The sequence below is a fragment of the Gymnoscopelus microlampas genome (assembly GCF_963454915.1).
Source record: "Gymnoscopelus microlampas genome assembly, chromosome: 17".
In the NCBI taxonomy this organism is placed as follows: Eukaryota; Metazoa; Chordata; class Actinopteri; order Myctophiformes; family Myctophidae; genus Gymnoscopelus; species Gymnoscopelus microlampas.
Window position 1 is genome coordinate 47805069 of NC_139954.1, and position 26110 is coordinate 47831178.

The 26110-nt window shown below is 42.4% G+C and overlaps 1 protein-coding gene across 1 annotated transcript in view; it reads right to left on the reverse strand.

Annotated features, from left to right (window-relative positions):
• LOC311064475 (inactive dipeptidyl peptidase 10-like) overlaps window positions 1-24400 on the reverse strand; it is a gene marked incomplete at both ends in the record, with an annotated part of 338687 nt that extends 314287 nt beyond the window's left edge. Inside the window, 1 exon segment of the mRNA XM_084084304.1 lies at window positions 24341-24400. Coding sequence (XP_083940430.1) covers window positions 24341-24400 — 60 coding nt within the window.
• Between the last annotated feature and the right edge of the window lie 1710 nt (window positions 24401-26110).

Below are 26110 nucleotides of genomic sequence, written 5' to 3' on the forward strand. Positions count from 1 at the left end.
CAAAAATAAAGTTTGAGAGAGAGAGAGAGAGAGAGAGAGAGAGAGAGAGAGAGAGAGAGAGAGAGAGAGAGAGAGAGAGAGAGAGAGAGAGAGAATTGCAGATCTACAAGCTCACAACGTGTCGCGAAGCAACACTTTTTATACATTTGGAAACTTTGGAGACGACGGCCGTGTGTGTGTGTCCAATCCAAACACCCATTGTGTGTGTGTGTGTGTGTGTGTGTGTGTGTGTGTGTGTGTGTGTTCGCGCGTGCACGTTGGGGAGCCACGTGTCACAATGTACATTATTTGGGTTTGCGTGACGCCCGTGTGTGTGTTCACGACGGACCACGGGCCGCATGAGGATGTACCGTGGTGTGTGTGTGTGTGTGTGTGTGTGTGTGTGTGTGTGTGTGTGTGTGTGTGTGTGTCAGTGTGTGTGTGTGTGTGTGTGTGTGTGTGTGTGTGTGTGTGTGTGTGTGTGTGTGTGTGTGTGTGTGTGCGCTCGCGACGGCTCGCGCGTGTGTTGGCGACGGCCGACGGGGGATGCCTCCGCCTGTTAGATCTGTATATGCGCGGGTGTTTGTGTGTGTTCTGTGCCTCCACGACGGGATGTGCGTGTGTGTGCACACTACACCATTGGTTCTCAAAGTGGGGTCGGGGGACCCCCAGGGGTCCTTGAGGGAGTTCCAGGGGGTCTCCAGCTAAATGATAGATTAGGCACCAAATGGACCCTTATGGGTCTGTAACTCTGAGAGTGTACAAATGGAACCAAATGGACTCTAACGGGTCCATTTGGTTCCATTTGTACACTCTCAGAGTTACATTAACATAGATTTTACGATATAAACTGGGCTCCAAGAGATAGAAATGCCATTAAATGGGGGGCCGTAGTCCTAACGCATGTCAAACTGGGGGTCCTTGAAATTAAAATGGTTGAGATTCACTGCCGTAAAAAAAATCTTCTCTTATGGGGGTCCCTGGCATATCTTTTCAAATGGGGGTCCGCGGGCTAACAGCGCATAAGCCAAACTGCACACTTTGGGTGCTCATATCCCCGTACGGGTATGGTCTAGTTGAGTAAATGGGACTTAGTCACTACTCTGCATAAAAGCCAAACAGAAATATATTTTTTGTTTTTAATATGCTCCAATGTTGAATGCCAAAAACACAATCGTTAATCGCATTTATTTGAGTGACAATTAATTATCAAGTAAAATGACCGTGACAGCCCTTTATCTACACCCCTCCAAACCCCTCCTCCCCCATTAACCCATTGAGACCTGAAGCCGATTCTACATGTCTCCTAAATCTCAACAGTTTTCTGAAAAACCTATGTTTCTATATCAGTGGTGCTCAATCTTTTTCATGTCAAGGACCCCCAAAATTATATGTATTTGGCCGAGGACCCCCATCAAAATGTTGTGTTCCAGGGACCCCCCAGAAGCAAAGATTTGAGTTAAAAATGTTCGCTTTAAAAATATATACATTCAAAGATTTGCACACATTTACACGATTTTTCAAAAATAGCAGATCTACACGCTCGTAGCGTGGCACCGAGTGCCGCGCTACGAGCGTGTAGATCTGCTATTTCTGAAAAATAGCAGAATAGCCCAAAGTGTAAAATAATGCTTTTTAGCTCAAATCTAAAAATGATACAGTTCCAGGTCTCAATGGGTTAATAAGTGCAAGTTAGAAACAAGCCCGAAAAACCGCACCCACCATATTTACACATATTGCATACATCCTGTCTTCAAGACAAGGTGTGGTCCATCGTACATCTCTACTGCATCAGTCACTCTGTTATTTCCAGATAAGGTCTGTTAGCTCTGATTAAAACACATCACATACACACTGGCCTCAGTGGGAGGTCTGGACACATCAAAGTCTCAACAAACATCAGGCGGATATACTGTAGGTGAAACATTCTGCCAAAACAGTTGTCGAAGCTTGTCGAACCACTTAAACCATTATTTTATACTTTGGCTATTCAAAAATAGCAGATCTACAAGCTCATAGTGCCACACTATGACTTACTGTGCCATATGCTGTTTACATTTCTATTCAATCAATCAAAATAATGTCGACAGGGCGTGTGTGTGTGTGTGTGTGTGTGTGTGTGTGTGTGTGTGTGTGTGTGTGTGTGTGTGTGTGTGAGTGAGAGAGTGTGAGATATAGATATATAGAGATAGATAGATAGATAGATATATGCCGGGGGTTTAGGTGGTTCAGTCATTGTTAAAGGCTGTTTAAATTCTCCACTACACTGAAATGAGTGTGGACACAGTGGACAGGATGATGCTTGGAGCTCTAATCTATAGAGTTGTTTTAAATCCAGAGTTGATGAACCATTTTGTCTCCAGAATCCCTTGTTTCGCAAAAAGTCTAGCCTCTGATTTCACTCCAGCTGCAGCATTAAAGTATATTGGCTCAAATTAGCTCATCCAAGATAATTGGTTTCGAGTGAAAGCAAAGCAAGTCAATATTTGAAGTCCAAAATAATAAGTGGTTGAAAAAGTACTCAAATGTTTTACAAGCAGCTCTACAGTTACTTCAGAACCATGGACAGCAGCTCTACAGTTACTTCAGAACCATGGACAGCAGCTCTACAGTTACTTCAGAACCATGGACAGCAGCTACAGTTACTTCAGAACCATGGACAGCAGCTCTACAGTTACTTCAGAACCATGGACAGCATCTACAGTTACTTCAGAACCATGGAGAGCAGCTCTACAGTTACTTCAGAACCATGGACAGCAGCTACAGTTACTTCAGAACCATGGACAGCAGTTACAGTTATTTCAGAACCATGGACATCTGCTACAGTTATTTCAGAACCATGGACAGCATCTACAGTTACTTCAGAACCATGGACAGCAGTTACAGTTATTTCAGAACCATGGACAGCAGCTACAGTTATTTCAGAACCATGGACAGCATCTACAGTTACTTCAGAACCATGGACAGCATCTACAGTTACTTCAGAACCATGGACAGCAGCTACAGTTATTTCAGAACCATGGACAGCATCTACAGTTACTTCAGAACCATGGACAGCATCTACAGTTATTTCAGAACCATGGACAGCATCTACAGTTATTTCAGAACCATGGACAGCATCTACAGTTATTTCAGAACCATGGACAGCATCTACAGTTATTTCAGAACCATGGACAGCATCTACAGTTATTTCAGAACCATGGACAGCAGCTACAGTTACTTCAGAACCATGGACAGCAGCTACAGTTATTTCAGAACCATGGACAGCAGCTAGAGTTATTTCAGAACCATGGACAGCAGTTACAGTTACTTCAGAACCATGGACAGCATCTACAGTTACTTCAGAACTCATGGTGAGCTTATGACAGTGAAAACGGACTCAACTAATATAGTACGGGCAGTGGTGGAAAAAGTACTCAAATGTTTTACTGAAGTAAAAGTATCAATACTGCAATGTAGAAGTACTCTGTTACAAGTGAAATTCAAAATGTACTTAAAAGTAAAAAGAGTAAAAGTACAAAAGTATTGGTATCAAAATGTACTAAAAGTACCAAAAGTAAGAGTACTAAAATGTTTGAAAATAGCAGATCTACAAGCTCACAACGCGTCGCGATTGTGAGCTTGTAGATCTGCTATTTTCAAATGGCCACGGTATAAAAAAGGACTAAAGTGGTTAATGTACGTTTTTATAATGTAATTTTAAATCTGCAAAGTAACTAGTAACTAAAGTTTTAAAATAATCGTAGTGAAGTAAAAAGTACAATATTTGCCTCTGAGATGCAGTGGAGTAGAAGTAAAAGCACAGACAATTGGAAATACTCCATGTTACATGTGAGGGTTATTTCTATAGTATGGGTTGCCCAGGGTTTGGTATGGTCCGTGACATGCATTCATTCAGCTCAGGTCCTGCTGCGGAGGAGACCTGGCTGCCACTGATTGGCTAGGCACCTTCAATCATCCTGGACCAATCACTGAAGAAGACCTCCTATTTAAGAGCTGTGAGCAGCTGTGCAAATGGTCAGTGTGTTACATGGTGGCCATGGTGTAACATGCTGTCCACTGAGTGCTGTGTTGCAGTAGGGGTGCTAAAAGTTTGGCAGCCCCTGTGCTCTACAGGTGCTCACATTTTGAGTTTGTGAACCCACTATTTTCTGTTGTACTCTTGTTTTCTACCACAACCTTTTTGTATGGATAACAAACCACCAGCGCCAGCTTTTTGTAACCAAACCTTTTGCCTTATGTAGATTAGAACAGATAGATTAGTTTAGATTCCCATTGTACTTTTTGTTTTGATGTAGGTTAGAATAGTTGGAGGGTTAAAAGTAAGGATAGATAGGTTGTTTTGCTTGTTTATTGGTTTGCGTCTGGGGTTGTTTTCAAGTATGTAAAAAGCTGCATCCATTGTAAAATATTGCATTAAGATTCTTCTGTAAATATCATTTAAAACCTAAAAGAAACCAAAAGAAAGGTCACAACAATAAAACTACTTTTCACTTGCCAACCTTATGTCACGGTCCTTTCATTCCCTAGACTAAGGATCGTAACACTCCAGTAAAGTAAAAGTAAAGTAAAATTGTACGTAAGTACAGTACTTGAGTAAATGTACTTAGATACTTTACAGCACTGAAAATAATAAGCCGGCAATGACCAAAAAAAAAGGGAGCTTCTATTTGTGGGAGTCCATTTTTCTTTAGAACAAATGACAGAAAAGAGCATTTCCCCTTCTCATTTCTTCCATTTATTAAGAGTAAATATGAACCACCGTTTATATAATCATTTAATTAGGAAGATTATTCATTAATGAACTTTTCAGACAGAGTTTTTTCACAGCTGGGTAAATTTAATTTATCCGATAAGAAATGAGTTCAGCAGAAATGTTATCCCACTCTCTCAATGTGCTTTTACAAACCAGTGAGCAGCCAGAGGATGTGGATGAGAATATAAAACCTGTGATTTTGTTCCGTTGCTGTCGGAGAGTAACCTCGTATCTCCATATTCTAACTGTGTGTGTTTTTCCGTAAATCAAAGAGGTGGTGCCATGGTTTTGCACTTTTTCTGTCTTTCGTGTGTCTATGAGGTTGATAGAACTTCATTAAGCCCCCTGGTGGTGTTTTTATGGTGTTTTATGTCTTCTCTGACTATTTTTCACTAGTTTCTTCCTGGAGGCTGAAACCTTGAGGGTCGAACGTGCCAATAGAAAAACAGCGCTAGTGACGCAGTAGAAATATACCCTCCCCCTCATTATCATAACACAACAGGTGTGGGCATGAGGAGGAGGAGGGACTAGGACAGGTGGGTGGTGCTAAGGTGGTGGAGGAGGTGCTAAGGTAAGAACCAGGTATACTTAATGAACTGGAGGCGTGTCCACATAAAAACATAATTTTAACACTTTCTGTACACTCCTCCTAGTATAACCATAATACCTGATGATTATGTTTTGGGGGGGGGGGGGGGGGGGGGGGGGGGGGATCACAGCACCCCCTCTTTAACGCCCCTAGTTGATCATACTACAACGCAGTGGTGGAAAAAATAAAAAAAATTTTTACTTAAGTAAAAGTATCAATACTGCAATGTAGCATTACAAAGTCCGGAATTCAAAATTGACTTGAGTAAAAGCCCAAAAGAATTGGCATCAAATTGTACTTAAAGTCCAAAAGTAAGAGTACTCATTATGCAGAATGGCCCATTACGCAGTTTTGAAATGTATACAAATCTTTTGAAAATAGCAGATCTACAAGCTCACAATGCGTTGCATTGTGAGCATTGTGTGTAACTAGTAACTAAAGTTTTCAAATAATTGTAGTGGAGTAGAAGTAAAAGTATAGGAAATTTGAAATACTCGAGTAAAGTACAGATACCTCAAAATTGTACTAAAAAAGAGTAAATATACTTAGTTACTTTACACCACTGCTCATTTCCCAAAAGTAAGCTGTATATCAACATTGTAGACAGCAGAAACTACACACACAATGAGGACATCATTTATCTGAACGTTTACTGGCATAGAGATGAGGAACAATGCAGTAATTAGCTTTGAGAAATCTAAGCTGTTGAATAGTATTTCTGCCAAGTTTCTACACATAGTTTGTTGTGTTGTAAAGCAGAATGCTAAGATTAACTGCCCACTCCTTATGAAGTAAAATAAACTATGTGCTCTCTCATTCAAACATCAACTCACCTCAAAAGGCATTAAAAAGCAAAACCTCAGACCTCTCAAAACAACCTAACCCCTGCTCATTATGCTAGGGTGATCCCATTTCACAAGTTTTCAAATGTATACAAAATGTATACAAATCTTTTGAAAATAGCAGATCTACAAGCTTGTGAGCTTGTAGATCTGCTATTTTCAAATGGCCGAAATTAATATGGGGCTGAAGTGGCCTTAAGTGTTGCCATATTTTGCGAGAGAAATAAGCAACCAGGTCTATGAAAACAAGGCCAAAAGAAGTGACTATAGAGGCCACATGAGCATTTTAAACCTATATATTGGCTATTTGAAAATAGCAGCTCTAAAAGTAGATGTACATTTAAAAAAAAAGAATCACAACACAAATCTGGCATTTGGTCCGGTGAGGGGGTCCCTAGCAAAAAATATTTTCGGATGGGGGTCTGCGCTATGGGACAAATACATGTTAATTTGCGGGTCCTTAATTATTGATTAAACAATAATAAGCCCAAATAAGCAACTACACTTTTAAAAACAAGCCCAAAAACAGCGCACAGGAAACACTACTTTACAGGAAAAACAAGCCCAAAGTCGCTTATAATAAGCACTAAGCAGACATGGCAACACTGCTGGCCTTCCAGTATATCATTGACAATCCTGCCTTTATTGCTTGGCTCTGCACAGAGAAGCAGCCTGACACTTTTAAAGAGCTGCTGATGGCTGATGCTACAGCCTCACATCCCGGGCCGTGTAGAGGACCCAACATTCTCTCGTAAAGCTCACAAACCTGAAAGAAAATCTGCTGCCTCGTCCTAAATGGATTTTCCATATAAAAGGCGCCTGACGTTGAGAACGAACACACACACACACACACACACACACACACACACACACATGTAATGATAATGCCGAGGCCGCCAGGTGTGAACATAGAAAGCAAATTAATATTGTTTTTAGTTCATAACCAAAGGGACCCGGGGGTTCATCATAAAAGACCCCCCCCCTCCTTTCAGAGGAAACACAAACTCCAACAAGCCCACTAATAGAGACTGCATGCTTTGAGATAAGGACAAACATTTATTGCCCCATGGAATGTCTTTGCCAGAAGACACACAGAGGCTCTTTGGTTTCCTCTCTACCTCTCTCTCTGTCCGGCATCTTTTAAGAGATAAGGATGGAATTTTTACGACATGCAACGAATGTCTTGCCAAGCACACACAGTATCACACACACAGACTCACTGAGCACAAGACAATGAGCAACAAGAACTTTGAATAAATTGGCTTATGTATTATGTTCTGTGACTTCAAAATATATATTTATTGTCCTGTATTATGACCACAAGACTAATATGAACTTTGGTGATGTAAAATGTAAATGCTTCCATGCTAATTACACTTTGATGCTTACCTGCTTTCTATTTGACATAATGCCGTCATGTTTAATATCTAGAGAATTCTAATTTCATTGTGATTCCCAATATCCAGTCAAATGTGTTAATATGAAGTTCCTAAGATAGTTAGCAGAGAAGTTTTAGTTTTCATATTGTAAGGAAGGAGGTTGCCACCCAGCTGCCTCCAACACCCCCCCCAATGGGCCAAGAAGGAGACCCCTCCTTTTGCCTATAAGAAGAACTGCTCAGCCAGTTCTCTCTCTCTCTTCCACTGCAATCTTGATGTCCTGAGGGTCGACGGAGTCCCCTCTCCCACTCTCTTCATAATCCGGGGTGACGAGCCGACACCGTCCCCCGCTGCTCTCTCTTCCACCGCTTCTCGACGATCCAAGGGTTGACCAAGTCCCCTCTTCCTGCTCTACATGCTGGGTGGCTCCCAGTTCAACGCTCTCAAAGGACCCAGGGGCAGACGATAGCCACGTCCCCCCCCCCACGACGATCTCTCCGGGGTGAACATTCCCCCGTGCCTCTCTCTCTCCTACAAGGGTGGATCGGAGTCCTCCTGCCCCCCAACGAGAAGAGCCAACAGCCTACGTCCAGCTCTCCAGCCAGCAAAAGCCAGATGCCCTGCTGACCCGGAACAACCGCCCTGCTCCCTCTACTCTACACGTGGGCCCTCGGCCACACATCCTGTCTCTTCAAATCCGAGTTTGAATGGAGACTGAGGACTGCTGAACCGCTACCAGATGCCCACGACCAACTGTTCCCTCTCTACACGTGGGCCAAAAGCCACACATACTGTCTCCTCAATCCAAGTTGAGTGGAGACTGAGAAGAACTGCGTGACGCAGTGAGGTAGCCGGATGCTAGCCAAACCTGCTAGCCAACGCCTCATGGTCTCTCCCCCAGAGACAATGGAATCATCTCCTCTCCTATCCCAATGGACCAGGCGAGCATAATGCATTCACATGTGGTGTGGCAACCTGAGTGTAGTGTAAGGGTAGATTAGCTATTTTTAGTCATTGATCTTTCTCTTTTCTTTTATGACTTTAATCCCTCTTTCTCCTTTAGTAGATCAAAATGTGGCCATTTCCTGATTTGACCTGATTGAACTGTAGATCTGTGATTTTGTATTTTGTTGAGATTTTAACCAGTTTCATCATCTTTTGAGTTATTGATCTATTGTTCTTTTCCCCATTTCATTGGTTGTTTTAATATCTACATAGGATTTATCTTAATAAACACTTTATTTTGGTATAAACGGAAGTCCTTTCCAATTGATTTCAACGCAGTATATTTCCAATCATTTTCTAACCAGAACCCATGCATCATTACTGTGTCCAAGATTCTTGCGTAGCCCTTTTCATGGTTGTGTGGACGTGCAAATTAATCCCTTAATTTGCGCGATTCCTTAATTTTTGGTGAAAATCAATATTTTGATTTTTCAGAAAATATTTTTAATATTTTCATAATTATCGTTAATATTTCCCATAGTTATTACGCCATGTCCGCTACATAAAGTGGTGCCCCCGTGTGAGGCACAGTCCCTGATGTCTGGTTAGAGAATAATTGGAAATATTATAAATCTTGGAAAAATTGCCAGAGAAAATCTTGTTCAAAATAGGTCTCCCTCCCAAACATCTAATTTCCTGTGGTGGTAAGAGAACAAAGGCACTTTAACCGTGCCCCTTCTCTCCAATCCCCCACAGATATTTAGAGAACTCATGCTGGCGTCATCTGGTGGCCAACTCGTAGAATACACAAAGCTTGTGAGTTAGGGTTTGTTGTCAAAGTTTTACCCACTTTTTGCTGCTAGTGATGAGAGCCTAGTGATAGCAACAGTGTGACACCTCACTTCATGATAATATAATGTATTGTCATATCATATAGTGTAATACTATATTTTTGACTCTAGCTACGCTGAGTCATCAAGCCTGTTGGAATAGCGATCTGACAAAGTGCTAAATTTAAGTCCATGGAGTCTCCCTCCGTGTGTATACACTAGTGGCGTGAACAAATCCGTTACTAGAATAGTAATAGTAAAATATCCTACATTTGATACATTGATTAATATATCTGCATTGCATTTAGTTTGATATTGTAATTACTGGATGACCCTCTCCATGTCGAGGAAGTTTGAAATACAGCATTCTTCACTTCCTGTAGAGTAAAAACAAAAAAATAAGGTCATCACTAATCCTTAGTGTAACCAATAACTACCAATAATTAAACTGCAACAAGTTGGTAGGTAAAAGTGAAACTGTGACACATTTATTTTTGTAACCGGATACAAGCAGACTTGTGCTCCAGTTGTAATTTAGTGACACATAGCAGTAAGCTAAACTAAATTAATAGTTTAAAGCACCTCTCCACCTAGGGTGTAGAGAAAGTTCTGTGGTGTGTGTGGGACAACTAGAAGAAGACATTTTTAGTGCCATAAACGGCCTCCATTTGTCTCTAGCCTCCAACACACACACACACACACACACACACACACACATAACTCGCACCCACCCCTTTTGAACACCCCTTAAACGGGCACAGAGGGAGGGGGGGCGAGGAAGCCTGGACCTTATCTTGCATGTCATAAACCACAGGCAGTGACAGAAAGGCCAGTGAACCACTTTTGTCTAGTTCATACTAGTGACTGTCTTGTAGTAACTAATAGTCCATACTGTGGCAGTGTAAGACACTTTTATAGTAAAGGGCCAATGTTATTTAAAGATTAATACACTTTGAGTTTTGGTATAGTTTCTCGTGCTAACTCTATTCTAAGACTAACCTGCAGTATATGTTGTAGCAGCATGAGTGATCCTATCCTTGTCTTTTACTTCCCATAAGTGAGACTTCCCTGTCGAGTCTAACTGATTTAGTCATAGAAAGAGCGAGTAACGCAACAAGATGTCTGAGCCCTCCACTCCCCTCAGCTACTCCGATATAGTCGGTCAGTTAATAACATTGTTAACAGTGATATTGGGGTTAGTTTTAATATACGTAGATCCTTTAAAAGGGCTCCGTCACGTGTTACACTCAGTTGTATACACAATAAAACACGCCATGGAGTTTTTAACAGACAGCTTTGACCCTAAACTGCAAGACACTGTTCAATTTGACTTTGATAGAGATATGAGTCAAACTGTAGCATGTCACCTGGTTGCACCTTTTAAAACAGCTAAAGGTCAAACCAACATAGAACAGACTGGGTGTGCTCTACCAACTTACAAAACGCTGAGAGTCGATTTAGGCCAGCAAAATACTCAGTTAGAAGTGGCACAACACCAAATAAAACAGCAATCTGCCATGTTAGATGCAGCCGTAAAGGCCTCTCAACAGCAGACAGCTATACTGAATGCGGCAACAGGTCACATCACCATGCTACAGAACCTTAACATAGGACTGGAGCAAGCGAAAACGCAACAAAATGGTGAGATAACCTTAGCCAAGCAGCAAATTGGTCAACTGCAAGACACTGTCATTCAACTAAAATTGCTCATTGCAGAAAACTTCACGCAAAACAGTGTCAAGTTACAAATAGCACAAGACAGTGTCACTCAATTGCGGGATAGAACTGAACTCCTAGAGAAAGGTAACTGGATCAGTGAGAATGACTTTGTTAAAAGGTTCCATGACCTCCAAGGCCAATCACAGGCACTCTCTGGTCAGCCTCACCATGATCGTTACCCGGTCACACAGCAGCAACCTCTGGTAGATAGACCACCCACTCAAGCTGAACACTATGTCCAAGGACATGCCTCAGTTGGCTTGCCCGCCATGTTACCGTCTTTTCAATCTGTTCAGAACATACCTCCGGCGGCCGGGCAACCTGCCCTCGAGCCACATGCCTGGGGTTATGCCGCATTGAATGCACCAGTACCCCTACCTCAAACCACGGGGGGGTGCCAGCCGGCGCATCCGCTGAGTAATATCGACTTAGCCAAAGTTGCGAAATTCATCCGACCTTTCGACCCAAAGCCTGGTGAATCTATAGACACCCACATTTACTTGGAGGAGATAGAATATCACTTAACAGAATGTGGTGTAAGAGACACAGATACTAAGGTTAAATTGATTTATCGAACCGCAAACCGCGAGGTAACTGGTTTTATCAGGCGACAGACAGACGAGGTCCGAGCAAATTGGTCCGTTCTGTGTCAAGCTATAATTGATGAATTTGCTGATCACCGAGCCTTAGGAGGTTTGTTGTCCGCCATGTCCGTCTGTCAACACGAAGGTGAAGCAGTTAATCGATTTTATAACCGTCTGAGGATTGCATTTTTTGGTAACAAAAATGTTCCGAATATGGAGGAAGATGAACATTTCAAGAATTTGTTCTTGAATAATTTACACCCTTCCATTAAAAAGCACATCCCTATTGGAACCAATTCTAAAAAGCCTGCCGCTGAGTTACGCAAACTAGCACGGGAAGCTTTTGATAGAGAATACAATGAACCTCACAGTGCATCTTGTAAAATTGTTGACACCCAAATCGATCGATGGCAGCCCAGGAGACAGGACGACTACGGTCTATACAGGGGGGACGACCACCAAACTCCCTCCTGGAGATGTGCTCGGTCCTCCTCAAACGACCGCGGTCGCCCTCCCTCACGGGATAACTCTGGCACAAAACATGAGAACCCTGAGTGTGTGAAACAGCTCCCCGCTGAGATCCCCAAAGAATCACGACGGCAAAGAAAGGCACGCGAACACGCGGCCACACAAAATTCAAGCCGAGTCCGTGACAATTGGAGGAGGCCTAATCGTGTTTAGCTCACCTTGATGAAAACAAAACACTGTGACTACTTCCAATGTATGTTTCAGATGACGCCACTTCACAAACTGTTGTTTTCAAAATTTAAAACTTTTTTAGAACGACACAATAAGTTTGGACTGTTGTAAAAGGCTCTCGGCTAATGGAAGGGTTTTTGTTTTTAATTGCCTGCTCTCCAAGAAAATTTTGCAGACTGATACACGCTTATTCTGTGGTTTCATAATTGATTGAAATTAGTTGTAATCCCTATACACCCAAGGTCGTAACACGCACCATTGACGCCAAAACAGTGTTCCCCACCTTCCCTCACAGCGTGAAGGTGGCATTGCTTTTCCAGCCACTTTCTGGCTATCTGTCCCAAAACGCAGCTGTAAGATGTACATTTTGTCTATATTGTTTGCCCCTGGCTGCAGTGCTTTGTCAATGCTGCTAAGCTGACCAGGGTGTTAGTTAAAACACATGCTTCTACCTGTTCCTGACTGACAGGGCGAAGGCCACAGTGTGTTTAATCTGAGTGTCTCCCGAACGGAGGGATTGAAACCGAATCTAACAGACAATCTAGTTTTAAATGGTACCTCTGCTGCTACTATAATTTTGATATTGGACTGTGATGAAGTGGGAACAGTTTTGAACATTACCTATCATTATTATTATAATCCATTGAATGAAAACATTCAATCAGGTAATGCCATGGACTCTGACTATAAATTGAATTTAAGACATTTTGAATGTCAAATAGCACTATTTCCGCATGTTGTATAATCCAACCAAATTTATCATTGACCAAAGTTAATACAAATTTATGTGTACAAAAATCAATTTTAAGCAGGATGGAAGTATATTCTCCTGTTTATTTGTTGTAACCCTAAATAAACAACATCCTTATTATATACTACATATTATACTTTACCAAATATTTATGGTTGGGCTTCCAATTTGAGAATACAATTATGTCAGTCCTAAACAAATTGTCAAAGAATGATCCGTCCAGGATTAATATACTTGCATTCAATTTGTTAGACTTTACATAATGTGATTACAACATTATAGTCAACTATGGTATCTTGGCTTGAGCCAGAATGAATCCTCTATTGTTAGTCAAGTTGAACAATTTATGGAATCCAATTCATACCTTCCCATATGCATCTGTTAATGCAACTGTTCAGTATCAATATTATTCAGATTAGGCGCTGTACGATGATACTGACGACCTATGCTAAGGCTAACAGGTTTAATCAAAGCGTTACTATGTCCAATTAAGATTGAACCCACGCATTAGTGCTATTTTTATTATTATTATTATTTTTTTTTGTTGTGTCTCCCTCTTTGTAGCTCCTGTCAATAAAGCTCTTCTCCTTATGGGTCAAAAGCTTAATGAATGGTTGAAGCTCAGAATAGATTAAGCACATTTGACATTTTGCACGTGGCGTCTTAATCCCGTGCCATTTGCTATTAGTAACTTACAATGTGGGCCCTCAGGGGACCCACCACGTCTACACAGACACCCTGACCACTGGTACTCTGTTTCCCGCCCATGTCTACCTAGTGGCTCGCTATGCTAAGCCACTGCACAGACCCCAACCCTTAGGTGGTACAAAACTTGGCAATTTCAGGTGTGACATTATAATGCGGCGCTGATCAATCACTACGTCAGGCCTCCGTGACTCATCAACTCCTCATCAAGGGGGTCAGTCATAAACAATGATATCACCCTAAGATTGCCAACTGTTGATCAAGTCTGTTAGACACAATTCAGGGACAGCAGTGCTGAATGCTGTCACAAGGTGATCATTTCTGCCTATCTAATGATATCTTGAGAGACCCCCAGGGTGACCCCAAGACCATGTGTAAATTCTTTTCTAACTAAACCTATTTGACAATGGACCAAGGCTCAACAGCCTTGACAGCATGGGGCCCAAATAGACATATTGACTTTAGGTAACTAATTAGAGGTCGCCATGTTTGTAGTTCTTTACTGTAGTATGGTTGCAGTTAACACACTGAAACAAAAACTCTGATCTCTCCCTAAACAAGTGACAATGTGCTATATAAGTCACAGCTACTTAGTGCCCGTGTCCAGCTAGGCCATTGGTTAAGACAAACCTGACAAAGGTTGCTGAAACCATAACTTGAGACACCAGTGTCTAAATTAAACCATCGCCACATCACTATTAGTGCTACTCCGGCAGAAATAGCTGAAGGCATGTGTTGATTATATATATCTGTTGTTTTCAAAATTTAAAACTTTTTGTCAAAATCTTTACTTTTGCGCAGAGGTGTCTCAAGCTTTTGTCAAATTTTAAACTTTTTGTGCAGTTGTGTCTCCTTGTGCAAACCCAAAGGTGACCTGCCCTGTGTTTAAAAGGAAACATTTGCGTTAACAGGGTGCAATGTTTATAGACATGCAGCAAAACTGCATTGGCGTACAAACTAATGTATAATGCACCCCATCAAACTAGTAAAATAGTAAAGAGTCAACAGTCAAATGTGTTCATAAAGGGTAGATCAGGTTACTCAAAATAACATGGGCCTCTATCCAAGACGCTTAACAAGTTCATTTTGTGTCTCACCTAACTAACCTCCTCAGTCATTCTATGATAATGAACACTGTCTGGTTTGTGTGCTTGAATAGTTTACTAACCCTAGGTGGATTAAAAGCATGCTATTAACAAAGTACACTGTAACTCCACCCACGTTTAGTGAGATTTCCTCTCTTTGCCCTACCAAAAGTGTATTACACTGATAGTGATGTATGATGGTTGCTACAAGAACCCAGTTAACAGGAACTGGACTAACTAAGACTTGTAGTGTTGCTCAGTCAATTCAGCTATATAGAAATTGTTGTCTCTGCACACAGGATGTGACCAAGGGGAGGAGCAAGACCCTTGTTACATAGGTTCTCAAATCTGCAGCAACTTCTTAACCTTAGTTAAAAACCATGCAAACTTTAACCTATACTTCTTACAAAGAATGTGTTATAATTGGTTGTCTTAAACAGGAAGTAAGTACTTATTATCCAGGCTAGGACTACTCCATTTCCTTATCATCCAAGTAAATCAGGATTTACCCTAGTGGACAACCAACCAAACACTTTGAGAGAATTAGCATTCATGTTGGACTTCCGATCTGCTCTTGTGTAACCAAGCCAAAAAGGTCACCCCGTGTATATATATATTCCAGCAAGCCGTGGTAGAAAAGAAAAACGGATGGAATATTTTGTATTATGAAGCGACACCTTTCATGTCAGCAAATTGAGCTCACTGCTCAAATTGAATTCTGGTACACAAAAGCAGAGATTAGTAAGAGTGCTCATGCAACTACGAGCTCTCACATCTAAAAGTCACAAAAAGTGCTACCACATTACTCCTCAAAATTATACCCCAATATATACGTATTAGGAGTTTTCTTTTCTTTTTGTTCTCTGATTTATAATGTTTTCTTAGGTGTGTTTGTGATTATCCGAAAGCCCTCTCAGAAAATAGGAAACAGACAGTAGTGACGGCCAATGCCTAAAAGGTAAATTTCTTTCAAGCAATCAGATCCAGTGTCACTAGATCAGTTTAATGAAAGAGTTGCCATTGACATGTGAATGCATATGCTATACGTTCTGCTCCTGTTGTCCTCTCACATTTTCTTTTGTGTTATCAAAGGTCGTGACGTCAACGTTTCGTTTCGTCTGATTGATTGATAACAAGGGGAGGTCTGTAATGATAATGCCGAGGCCGCCAGGTGTGAACATAGAAAGCAAATTAATATTGTTTTTAGTTCATAACCAAAGGGACCCGGGGGTTCATCATAAAAGACCCCCCCCCTCCTTTCAGAGGAAACACAAACTCCAACAAGCCCACTAATAGAGACTGCATGCTTTGAGATAAGGACAAACATTTATTGCCCCATGGAATGTCTTTGCCAGAAGACACACAGAGGCTCTTTGGTTTCCTCTCTACCTCTCTCTCTGTCCGGCATCTTTTAAGAGATAAGGATGGAATTTTTACGACATGCAACGAATGTCTTGCCAAGCACACACAGTATCACACACACAGACTCACTGAGCACAAGACAATGAGCAACAAGAACTTTGAATAAATTGGCTTATGTATTATGTTCTGTGACTTCAAAATATATATTTATTGTCCTGTATTATGACCACAAGACTAATATGAACTTTGGTGATGTAAAATGTAAATGCTTCCATGCTAATTACACTTTGATGCTTACCTGCTTTCTATTTGACATAATGCCGTCATGTTTAATATCTAGAGAATTCTAATTTCATTGTGATTCCCAATATCCAGTCAAATGTGTTAATATGAAGTTCCTAAGATAGTTAGCAGAGAAGTTTTAGTTTTCATATTGTAAGGAAGGAGGTTGCCACCCAGCTGCCTCCAACACCCCCCCCAATGGGCCAAGAAGGAGACCCCTCCTTTTGCCTATAAGAAGAACTGCTCAGCCAGTTCTCTCTCTCTCTTCCACTGCAATCTTGATGTCCTGAGGGTCGACGGAGTCCCCTCTCCCACTCTCTTCATAATCCGGGGTGACGAGCCGACACCGTCCCCCGCTGCTCTCTCTTCCACCGCTTCTCGACGATCCAAGGGTTGACCAAGTCCCCTCTTCCTGCTCTACATGCTGGGTGGCTCCCAGTTCAACGCTCTCAAAGGACCCAGGGGCAGACGATAGCCACGTCCCCCCCCCCACGACGATCTCTCCGGGGTGAACATTCCCCCGTGCCTCTCTCTCTCCTACAAGGGTGGATCGGAGTCCTCCTGCCCCCCAACGAGAAGAGCCAACAGCCTACGTCCAGCTCTCCAGCCAGCAAAAGCCAGATGCCCTGCTGACCCGGAACAACCGCCCTGCTCCCTCTACTCTACACGTGGGCCCTCGGCCACACATCCTGTCTCTTCAAATCCGAGTTTGAATGGAGACTGAGGACTGCTGAACCGCTACCAGATGCCCACGACCAACTGTTCCCTCTCTACACGTGGGCCAAAAGCCACACATACTGTCTCCTCAATCCAAGTTGAGTGGAGACTGAGAAGAACTGCGTGACGCAGTGAGGTAGCCGGATGCTAGCCAAACCTGCTAGCCAACGCCTCATGGTCTCTCCCCCAGAGACAATGGAATCATCTCCTCTCCTATCCCAATGGACCAGGCGAGCATAATGCATTCACATGTGGTGTGGCAACCTGAGTGTAGTGTAAGGGTAGATTAGCTATTTTTAGTCATTGATCTTTCTCTTTTCTTTTATGACTTTAATCCCTCTTTCTCCTTTAGTAGATCAAAATGTGGCCATTTCCTGATTTGACCTGATTGAACTGTAGATCTGTGATTTTGTATTTTGTTGAGATTTTAACCAGTTTCATCATCTTTTGAGTTATTGATCTATTGTTCTTTTCCCCATTTCATTGGTTGTTTTAATATCTACATAGGATTTATCTTAATAAACACTTTATTTTGGTATAAACGGAAGTCCTTTCCAATTGATTTCAACGCAGTATATTTCCAATCATTTTCTAACCAGAACCCATGCATCATTACTGTGTCCAAGATTCTTGCGTAGCCCTTTTCATGGTTGTGTTGAGGTGCGAATTAATCCCTTAATTTGCGCAATTCCTTAATTTTTGGTGAAAATCAATATTTTGATTTTTCAGAAAATATTTTTAATATTTTCATAATTATCGTTAATATTTCCCATAGTTATTACGCCATGTCCGCTACACACACACACACACACACACACAGCCAGGACATCGATACGCGTGTTGGAGCGACCCGTTGAGCAGGGACGTGCACAGATAGACTCTAGGTGGTGCTAGAGCACCTGCCCTTTGCCCTCTTGACCAGAAGTGCCCTTTTGAAAAAAAGGGGATTTTTTTTTTTTTTTTTTCATTTTACAGCAGGGGTCTTCAAGGGGGTCCGGGACACCTAGGGGGTCCTCAGAGTTACTACAGGGGGTCCGCCAAATCTTTATGTCATATGATTTTTCTTTTTACCATAACCACTCGAAACCTAGCATCCCTTTTCTGAGGAGAACTTTAGCCAAAAATAGCCGATCTACAAGCCCACAACGCCTCGCGCTGCGAGGCGTTGTGGGCTTGTAGATCGGCTATTTTTGGCAAAGAGGTATAGGTGTAGAGGGAAAAAAGAGCAGACCAAGTCAACAAAAAAAAAGTATAATTTACTTCAGCACCTGCCCCTCTAAATGTATGTGCACACCACTGCCGTTGAGGAGGAGAACCGATCAACCGTTTGAGAACCGATGATATTGTAAGTGTATCGCAGATGTGAAGATCCACATACCAGCTCTGACAGTGTGATGGAGAACCGATGTGATTGGCTAGCTGCACGTCCTAGACTGCCTCTGATTGGCCGAGCTCGTACATGCTTTATAATGTATTTGTATTTAATGCTGTCGGTGGTCTATTTAATAACTCCTGTTATGGCCCAATGTGTTTAGCTTTGTTAAAGATGCAGTGACATTTTCGGTCATTTTATTTTTGAAGATTCAGTCTGAAACGTTGTCTCGACCGACTCTCAACCAATCAGAAGGTCCCATCCCTTCAGGCTATGGGACGTTGGAATCTCAATCATTTCAGCCGTGTGCAACAGGGCTAGTGTTTGTTTACAAGTGAGAGAGAGAGACGATCAGTTAAGCATGTTTACTACGTGGCTTATTTCTAACCTATGATGTTTTCAGATACATATCTGAGTGTGCAGATTAAGTTTAAAATGAGTAATACACCGTCTGGACGTCATCTTAAATGAGATTCAAAACGGAGTAGCGTTTGAAGAACGTGCAGCTATGGGAATCAAACAGGTGCATGTAATCAAGATTCATTTATATTCATGAAAGCTGCGTTATGTCATCACTCAGCACGTTTTTGTTTACAGGAAGTAATTAAGATTGGCTTTTTAGGGACTTTTGATATAAATATACACAAAAAAAATGTCAATTAGTTTGGCACGGATATGCTCTAAAAGTGTGAAAAACATATTTTTCATTTCACTACACCTTTAATTAAAAAATAAGGACTTTTGTTAGATTTAATCACAACGCGGGGAGGCGGGACATGGGAAGTGGGGAGGAGAGAAGCTAAAGTTTTAAAAAATCGTGGTCATCGGTGTGTGGTCATCACAACATGACTCACTTAAAAAAATTTTTTTTTTTAAGTCCATACTGCTATTCATAGGGCTGCACATGTGTCATGTGTTTCGCTAGCCAATCACAGTCCTGCATTTGCAAAGTCAGCCAATCACATTACAGCTATTGGTGATGACACTAGCTGTAATGTGATTGGCTGACTTTGCAAAAGTATAGATTTGCATTGACTGTGGAAGGGTTAGGGTTAGGGACTGCGTTGTAGACTATTGGCCAATCACGGTGCAGGATTGGTCAGTGTCCAAAACTCACTTATAGAGGGCGGTTACACCGCCCCAAAAATGATTAAAAATGTTTAACGGCAACGGCGATCAGCACGGATTAACGCATGTTTCCACAGGAGCATACTGCATGTGGGCGTACCTTTGAAAAATCTCTGCAACACTTAAGCAACGTTATATTTGTCCAGGACCAGACAGTGGTACCAGCGGGTACATGGGAGAGTGGATTCACCCTGGATACCGCCTTCCCAAATACAACAAAAAGGTAAAGAGGGTCCTGAAAGGGGCTATGGGGTGGTTATCAGTATATCACATAAAACAGCTCCTCTGACAACAACAACATCATCAGCATCCCCAGCTTGCATCATTCCTGAAAACACCTGGTGCTCCGTAACAACTGTTCATAATAGTCCTATTAGGGAAAACAATAATATACTTCAGGCTCTTTAGGGACACACAGCCATTATGGAAACATCTAAAGTTATACAATATCTGAAGTAATAAAAATGTTATTGTGCGCCATTCAAACCTTTGATATTTGAAATTTCACCACCTGTGTGTGATTTAAGCAATATTACACGAGAGGGTGTGCTTTACCGTCATTATTGGCACGACAGTGATGCGGTCAGGAACGAGGCGCCAGCCGAGTTCCGCCAGCATCACTGAAGTGCCAATAATGTAAGGTAAAGCACACCCTCGAGTGTAATATTGCGATTATACAACAGTTACCAACAAAACACATCCAAATGTATTCATATTGTGGGGCAATTAATAATAAAAATGTTTCGCTATTGTCCGTTTCCCTGTAAAGAGAAGAGTTTTTGACTGAGAGACATTAAATAGTCCCTGTAGCAGTGCTTTGAGTTTGAGGCACGGTCTCATCAACACAGCTGAGCTATCAATGCTTGCGCAGTGGAATGAATTCCAGTAGGCTATATGCTCCGTCGTACGACCGTGTCACGCGGCCAAAATAACTGATCTACAAGCTGACAACGCGTTGCGTTGTGAACTTGTAGATCGGCTATTTTGGCCGCGTGACACGGTCGTACGACGGAGCATATAGCCTACTGGACTGTTAACGAAATGGGAGTCATTTTACTTTACACAGGAGGATATTTATAACCTTCTAACCATTGATCAACCGTAAATCCACCATATTAACAACATAGTCCATTTTGCATAGCTGTTTGTTCTCCGGTGGCGGCGGTGGGTCAGGCTACTGTCTGTTTGTTTTCCTACCGTGGGACAGAGTGACTTCACAGCACAGCTGTGCCATATAATGGTCTAATCAGGTGCGGACTGGACTGCACTGCGGAGTGATTTATTAATGTGATTCGGCCCGTGCTATGATGCTGGTTTGAAGCACGGCTAGAAAGCTATTTCAACCAATCAGATTGCTTGGTGGGAACTACCTGTTGTATAATCAAGCTATAAAGACCTCTCTCTCTCTCTCTCTCTCTCTCTCTCTCTCTCTCTCTCTCTCTCTCTCTCTCTCTCTCTCTCTCTCTCTCTCTCTCTCTCTAAAGAAACGGCAGATCTCTCATGCAGCTCAATATTCTCAGTCATTCTCCAGAGTCTCTGGTCTAATTCAGTCTGTGTTTGTTGTCACGCCGAGGCAAAGGCTCAGATCCTAAAACTCATTTTGGCTCAGAGGGTGTTTGTATGCCAGACCAATACAATACAACTTTCTCCTGTCTGTAGGCTATACTGAACCGACTAAGGTCTGGTGATTTGTATTGTTCCTTGTTTTGTATTCTATCTTTTTCTCACAAATTATCAGGATTTCTAAAAATCCCAGTTGATACTGTATCTAATCTCATATCAGTGTCAACATAATATGGATGTATTGTCTAATTTCTACTCCCATGTCAAAACATGTCAATAAAAGAAGCAATCAGCTGTGACAGTTTGTTTACAAGCCGCTCTGATCTCCTGCATGCACAACTCACTCTTTCTCGCTCTCTCTCAATGAATGTTCTGATTGGTTAGTTTCAAGACCAGTGTTTTTTGAACGTGGGAGTCAAAGCCCCCCAGGGGGCGCCATGGGGCCAATTGGAAAGGAGAGGAAACATTTTAATATTATGATTTATATATTTATAGATCAAAAACATTACAAAAATAGCAGATCTACAAGCTCAAAAGCTTAAAGATCAGCAGTTTTTGGGCTATTTTATTTTCATGTTTAAGCCATTTGACAACAGTAGACTGCATGCAGCCAGAGGCTATGGCTACATGTGGCCCCCAGGCCGCCAGTTACCCATGTATGATCTACACCCACAACAAGGAAGGATTTAAACACACAGCACAGCCACAGCAAGGAGCTCGCTTTAAAATGGATTCATTATTTTTTTTTACTTAAAGAGGTGGTGCCATGGTTTTGCACTTTTTCTGTTTTTTCATGTGTCTATGAGGTTGATAGAACTTCATTAAGCCCCCTGGTGGTGTTTTATTTTACAATTTTGAGTTTATACCTGGAGGCTGACACCTTGAGGGTCAAACGTGCCAATAGAAAAACAGCACTTTAATGATGCAGTAAAATTATACCCTCCCCCTCATTATCATAACACAACAGGTGTGGGCATGAGGAGGAGGAGGGACTAGGACAGGTGGGTGGTGCTAAGGTGGTGGAGGAGGTGCTAAGGTGAGAACCAGGTATACTTAATGAACTGGAGGCGTGTCCACATAAAAACATAATTTGAACAATTTCTGTACACTTTTTTGAAAAAAATCTTCCTCCTAGTATAACCATAATACCTGATGATTATGTTTTAGGGGATCACTGAAAATCACGGCACCCCGTCTTTAAGAAATGATGTGATAGCTACTGTACTGCATCCTCTACATAACGATAAGAACAGGCTACAGGATGGATTGACTCACTTAGTTTTTCCACTACTAACTTGGAAGTGGACTTGGAACATAGCCTCTGAGCATAGAAGTTAATATTCAGAGATGGCATGCTGCGTTCAGGGAGGAGTGAGGAACCAGGATCAATGCATTTTGCTCCAAGCTAAATGTCTCCAGTGGGACAGAGGGTTGAAAAGTGATGCATAACCCCGAGGAGGGATCGATGGCAGCGCCGTTGAGTCACGCACGCAATCACACACACACACACACACACACACACACACGGTTACTTCAGGACCATGGACAGCAGCTGCAGCTACTACAGTATGCACTGTAGTACGCACGCACGCACGCACGCACGCACACACACACACACACACACACACACACACACACACACACACACACACACACACACACACACACACACACACACACACACACACACACACACACACACACACACACACACACACACACACACACACACACACCGCATTCAATGCAGGTTTGGCGCAGGCATTTTTCCAATGGTGGTGATGAAGAACAGAACAACAATGCTTCTAACAGAGCACCAGCAGCATCATCATCATCATCATCATCATCAACATCATCATCATCATCAAACACCAGCATGCTGCGCTCCGTTAGACCAGTGGTTCTCAACCTGTGGGTCGGGGGCCCCCAGGGCGGTCCCCACATGATTTTTGAGGGGGCTAATAGAAAATAGCCGATCTACAAGTTTACAACACCTCACAGTATTTATCTGCGGAATCAAAAATGTAATGCCTCAACTCCTACCATGCCAACGTGCTTATCAGTTCAAATATGATTATTTTGGGGTGTCGCGGCCCCCCCAAAAAAGATTGAGAACTATTGCTCTAGGCTATAATAGTCGCTGCCTGGATGATCTCCTGGGTTCTGCAACAAAAAAAAGCTGTTGCAGCTTCTTCTGACAAATATCTCATCAATAGTTATGTTTCTGACAACAGGTCAGATATGAGCCCGTCTTTACACAGACCTCAGCTAAGTTAAGACAGCCTTACACATGTCAAAGAGTCTGTCAACATCATCATAATCATGTTTAAGTGTTATAGATATATGTTCACCATGAAGCCTTTCAAAGTGACACAGAGCAGCTGGTTATAAAATGCACTTTCCCCTCTCACACAGAGCCTGTATATACAGTATAATACACAAAGGCATTTTTCTTTCCCGTTCATGTTCTGCATTCGACGTGATGTGAATGTAACGTCTCCACTGCGCCACTCTGTGACACGCGGACTCAAACCCACATCATCCACACAATGAAGGGAAACGGATTATCACAAATATGAAGGAACATTGATTATCATACTTTAAAGCATGGACAGTGTGCAGGAGACCGTTATAGTGAACGGACAGGTCAGCTGGGACACATCACAGCTGTGCGTCAATGCGCAGCAGAGCCGTGCATGTCCATCTGATCCACGCACACGCGCGAGCGCGCACACACACACACACACACACACACACACACACACACACACACACACACACACACACACACACACACACACACACACACACACACACACACACACACACACACACACAAACTTTAAGACCGAGACCTGAAAGCGTTTGGCGATCAAACCACGCACTGATGTGCGCGTGTTATGACACAAGTTGTGTGTCCATAAAACAATGTATCCATATCATATGTATCCATATAAAGCATATGTAATATCCATAAAACATATCCATATGTATCCATAAAACAGCCTTCAGTCTCTGGAAGAAGAAAAAAAAAAACTAAAAACGGATCCTACCTTGATGGTTTTGGTAGACTGGCATTTCACTTGATGCGAGACGGTGGCGGTTTGGTTCATGGTTCCTTCAGCGGGCAGAACAGTCCTATCCACCCCGGTCCAAAGTCACTGATCAGCGGGCAGATCAGTCCTATCCACCCCGGTACACAGTCACTGATCAGCGGGCAGAACAGTCCTATCCACCCCGGTCCACAGTCACTGATCAGCGGGCAGAACAGTCCTATCCACCCCGGTCCACAGTCACTGATCAGCGGGCAGAGCAGTCCTAACCACCCCGGTCCAAAGTCACTGATCAGCGGGCAGAACAGTCCTATCCACCCCGGTCCACAGTCACTGATCAGCGGGCAGAGCAGTCCTATCCACCCCGGTCCAAAGTCACTGATCAGCGGACAGAACAGTCCTATCCACCCCGGTCCAAAGTCACTGATCAGCGGGCAGAACAGTCCTATCCACCCCGGTACACAGTCCAGTTAAACAAAACGCTCCACGGTCCGTCTCTTTGCTCTGTGCGTGCTATATACCGCATCTGACAGCGCTCTACCTTCTTGCTATACGGCGTGGTAGACAGACAGCATACGCCAGTGGTGCTCAACCAGTGGTCCGGGGACCACCAGTGGTCCTTGAGGAGGGGGTTCCAGGTGGTCCGCAGCTAAACGATGGAGAGTTGGTAACCGAATGGACCTTTTATTAGATCTCTAACTCGTAACTAGCTACTGTAGCCGCTGTCCATGGTCCTGAAGTATAACTGTAGCTGAACTCTCCAGAGTTAAATGATATCTGCATGACTTAATGTACAATTCTACACGAGTCTACAGCCAGTGGTTTTCAACCTTTTTCATGCCAAGGACCCCTAAATTCATATACATTTGGCCGCGGACCCCCATCTGAAAATGTTTTGTGCCAGGGACCCCCAGAATGAAAGATTTGAGTTAAAATGTAAAAATACATATTTAAAGATATATGCACACATATTCAAGATTTTTCAAAAATAGCAGCGGCACTCGGTGCCGCGCTATGAGCTTGTAGATCTGCTATTTTAGAATAGCCAAAGTGGTTAAAATGATTGTTAACTAATTTCACTGAGGACCTCCTGGTACCCCCCCAAGGACCACTAGACTAGTGGTCCCCGGACCACTGGTTTAGAACCACTGCTCTACACGATTAGAAGAATGTAGAAAGATTGTTATTTTGATCAACGTTTACCTGTTTATCTCTCCAATGGAACCATGTCAACACAGCATGGATGGAACTGTGGACAAAATCTCATCCAACGATTAAAAAAAAAAATCTCTAAGTTTGGGATCTAAGATAATAATCTCTTGGGTGTAACAGACCTTGTATTGAGCTGTATACTTTCCTGTGTTATTTGTTTGTTTTTTGCAAACTGATAATAAAGTCAATGAATCAATCAATCACTTTGAAAGTTTGATATGAAAGGGGTTGAAAACCACTGCAGGATATTATATTATAAGGTAATATATTACGCACTGATCCTTGCGCACACAAGAACATAGGGAGATTTATACCATGACATTAATTAGAATGGTAAGGCAGCTATACGCTATCCCCCATTAAAAGTTCACACAATTCTATACGTTTAACTACATTGATAGGCCTGTGCTGTTGTCATGCACGTTCTGACATCAGAGAACAAGAGTTCTGACTGAAAATATGAAGTCATTTTGATCTTATAGGCATTAACGCAGGCTATCTTATTCCATGGGCTTGTGCTCCCCTCAACCAAAACAACATCATGTGTTTAATATTTAT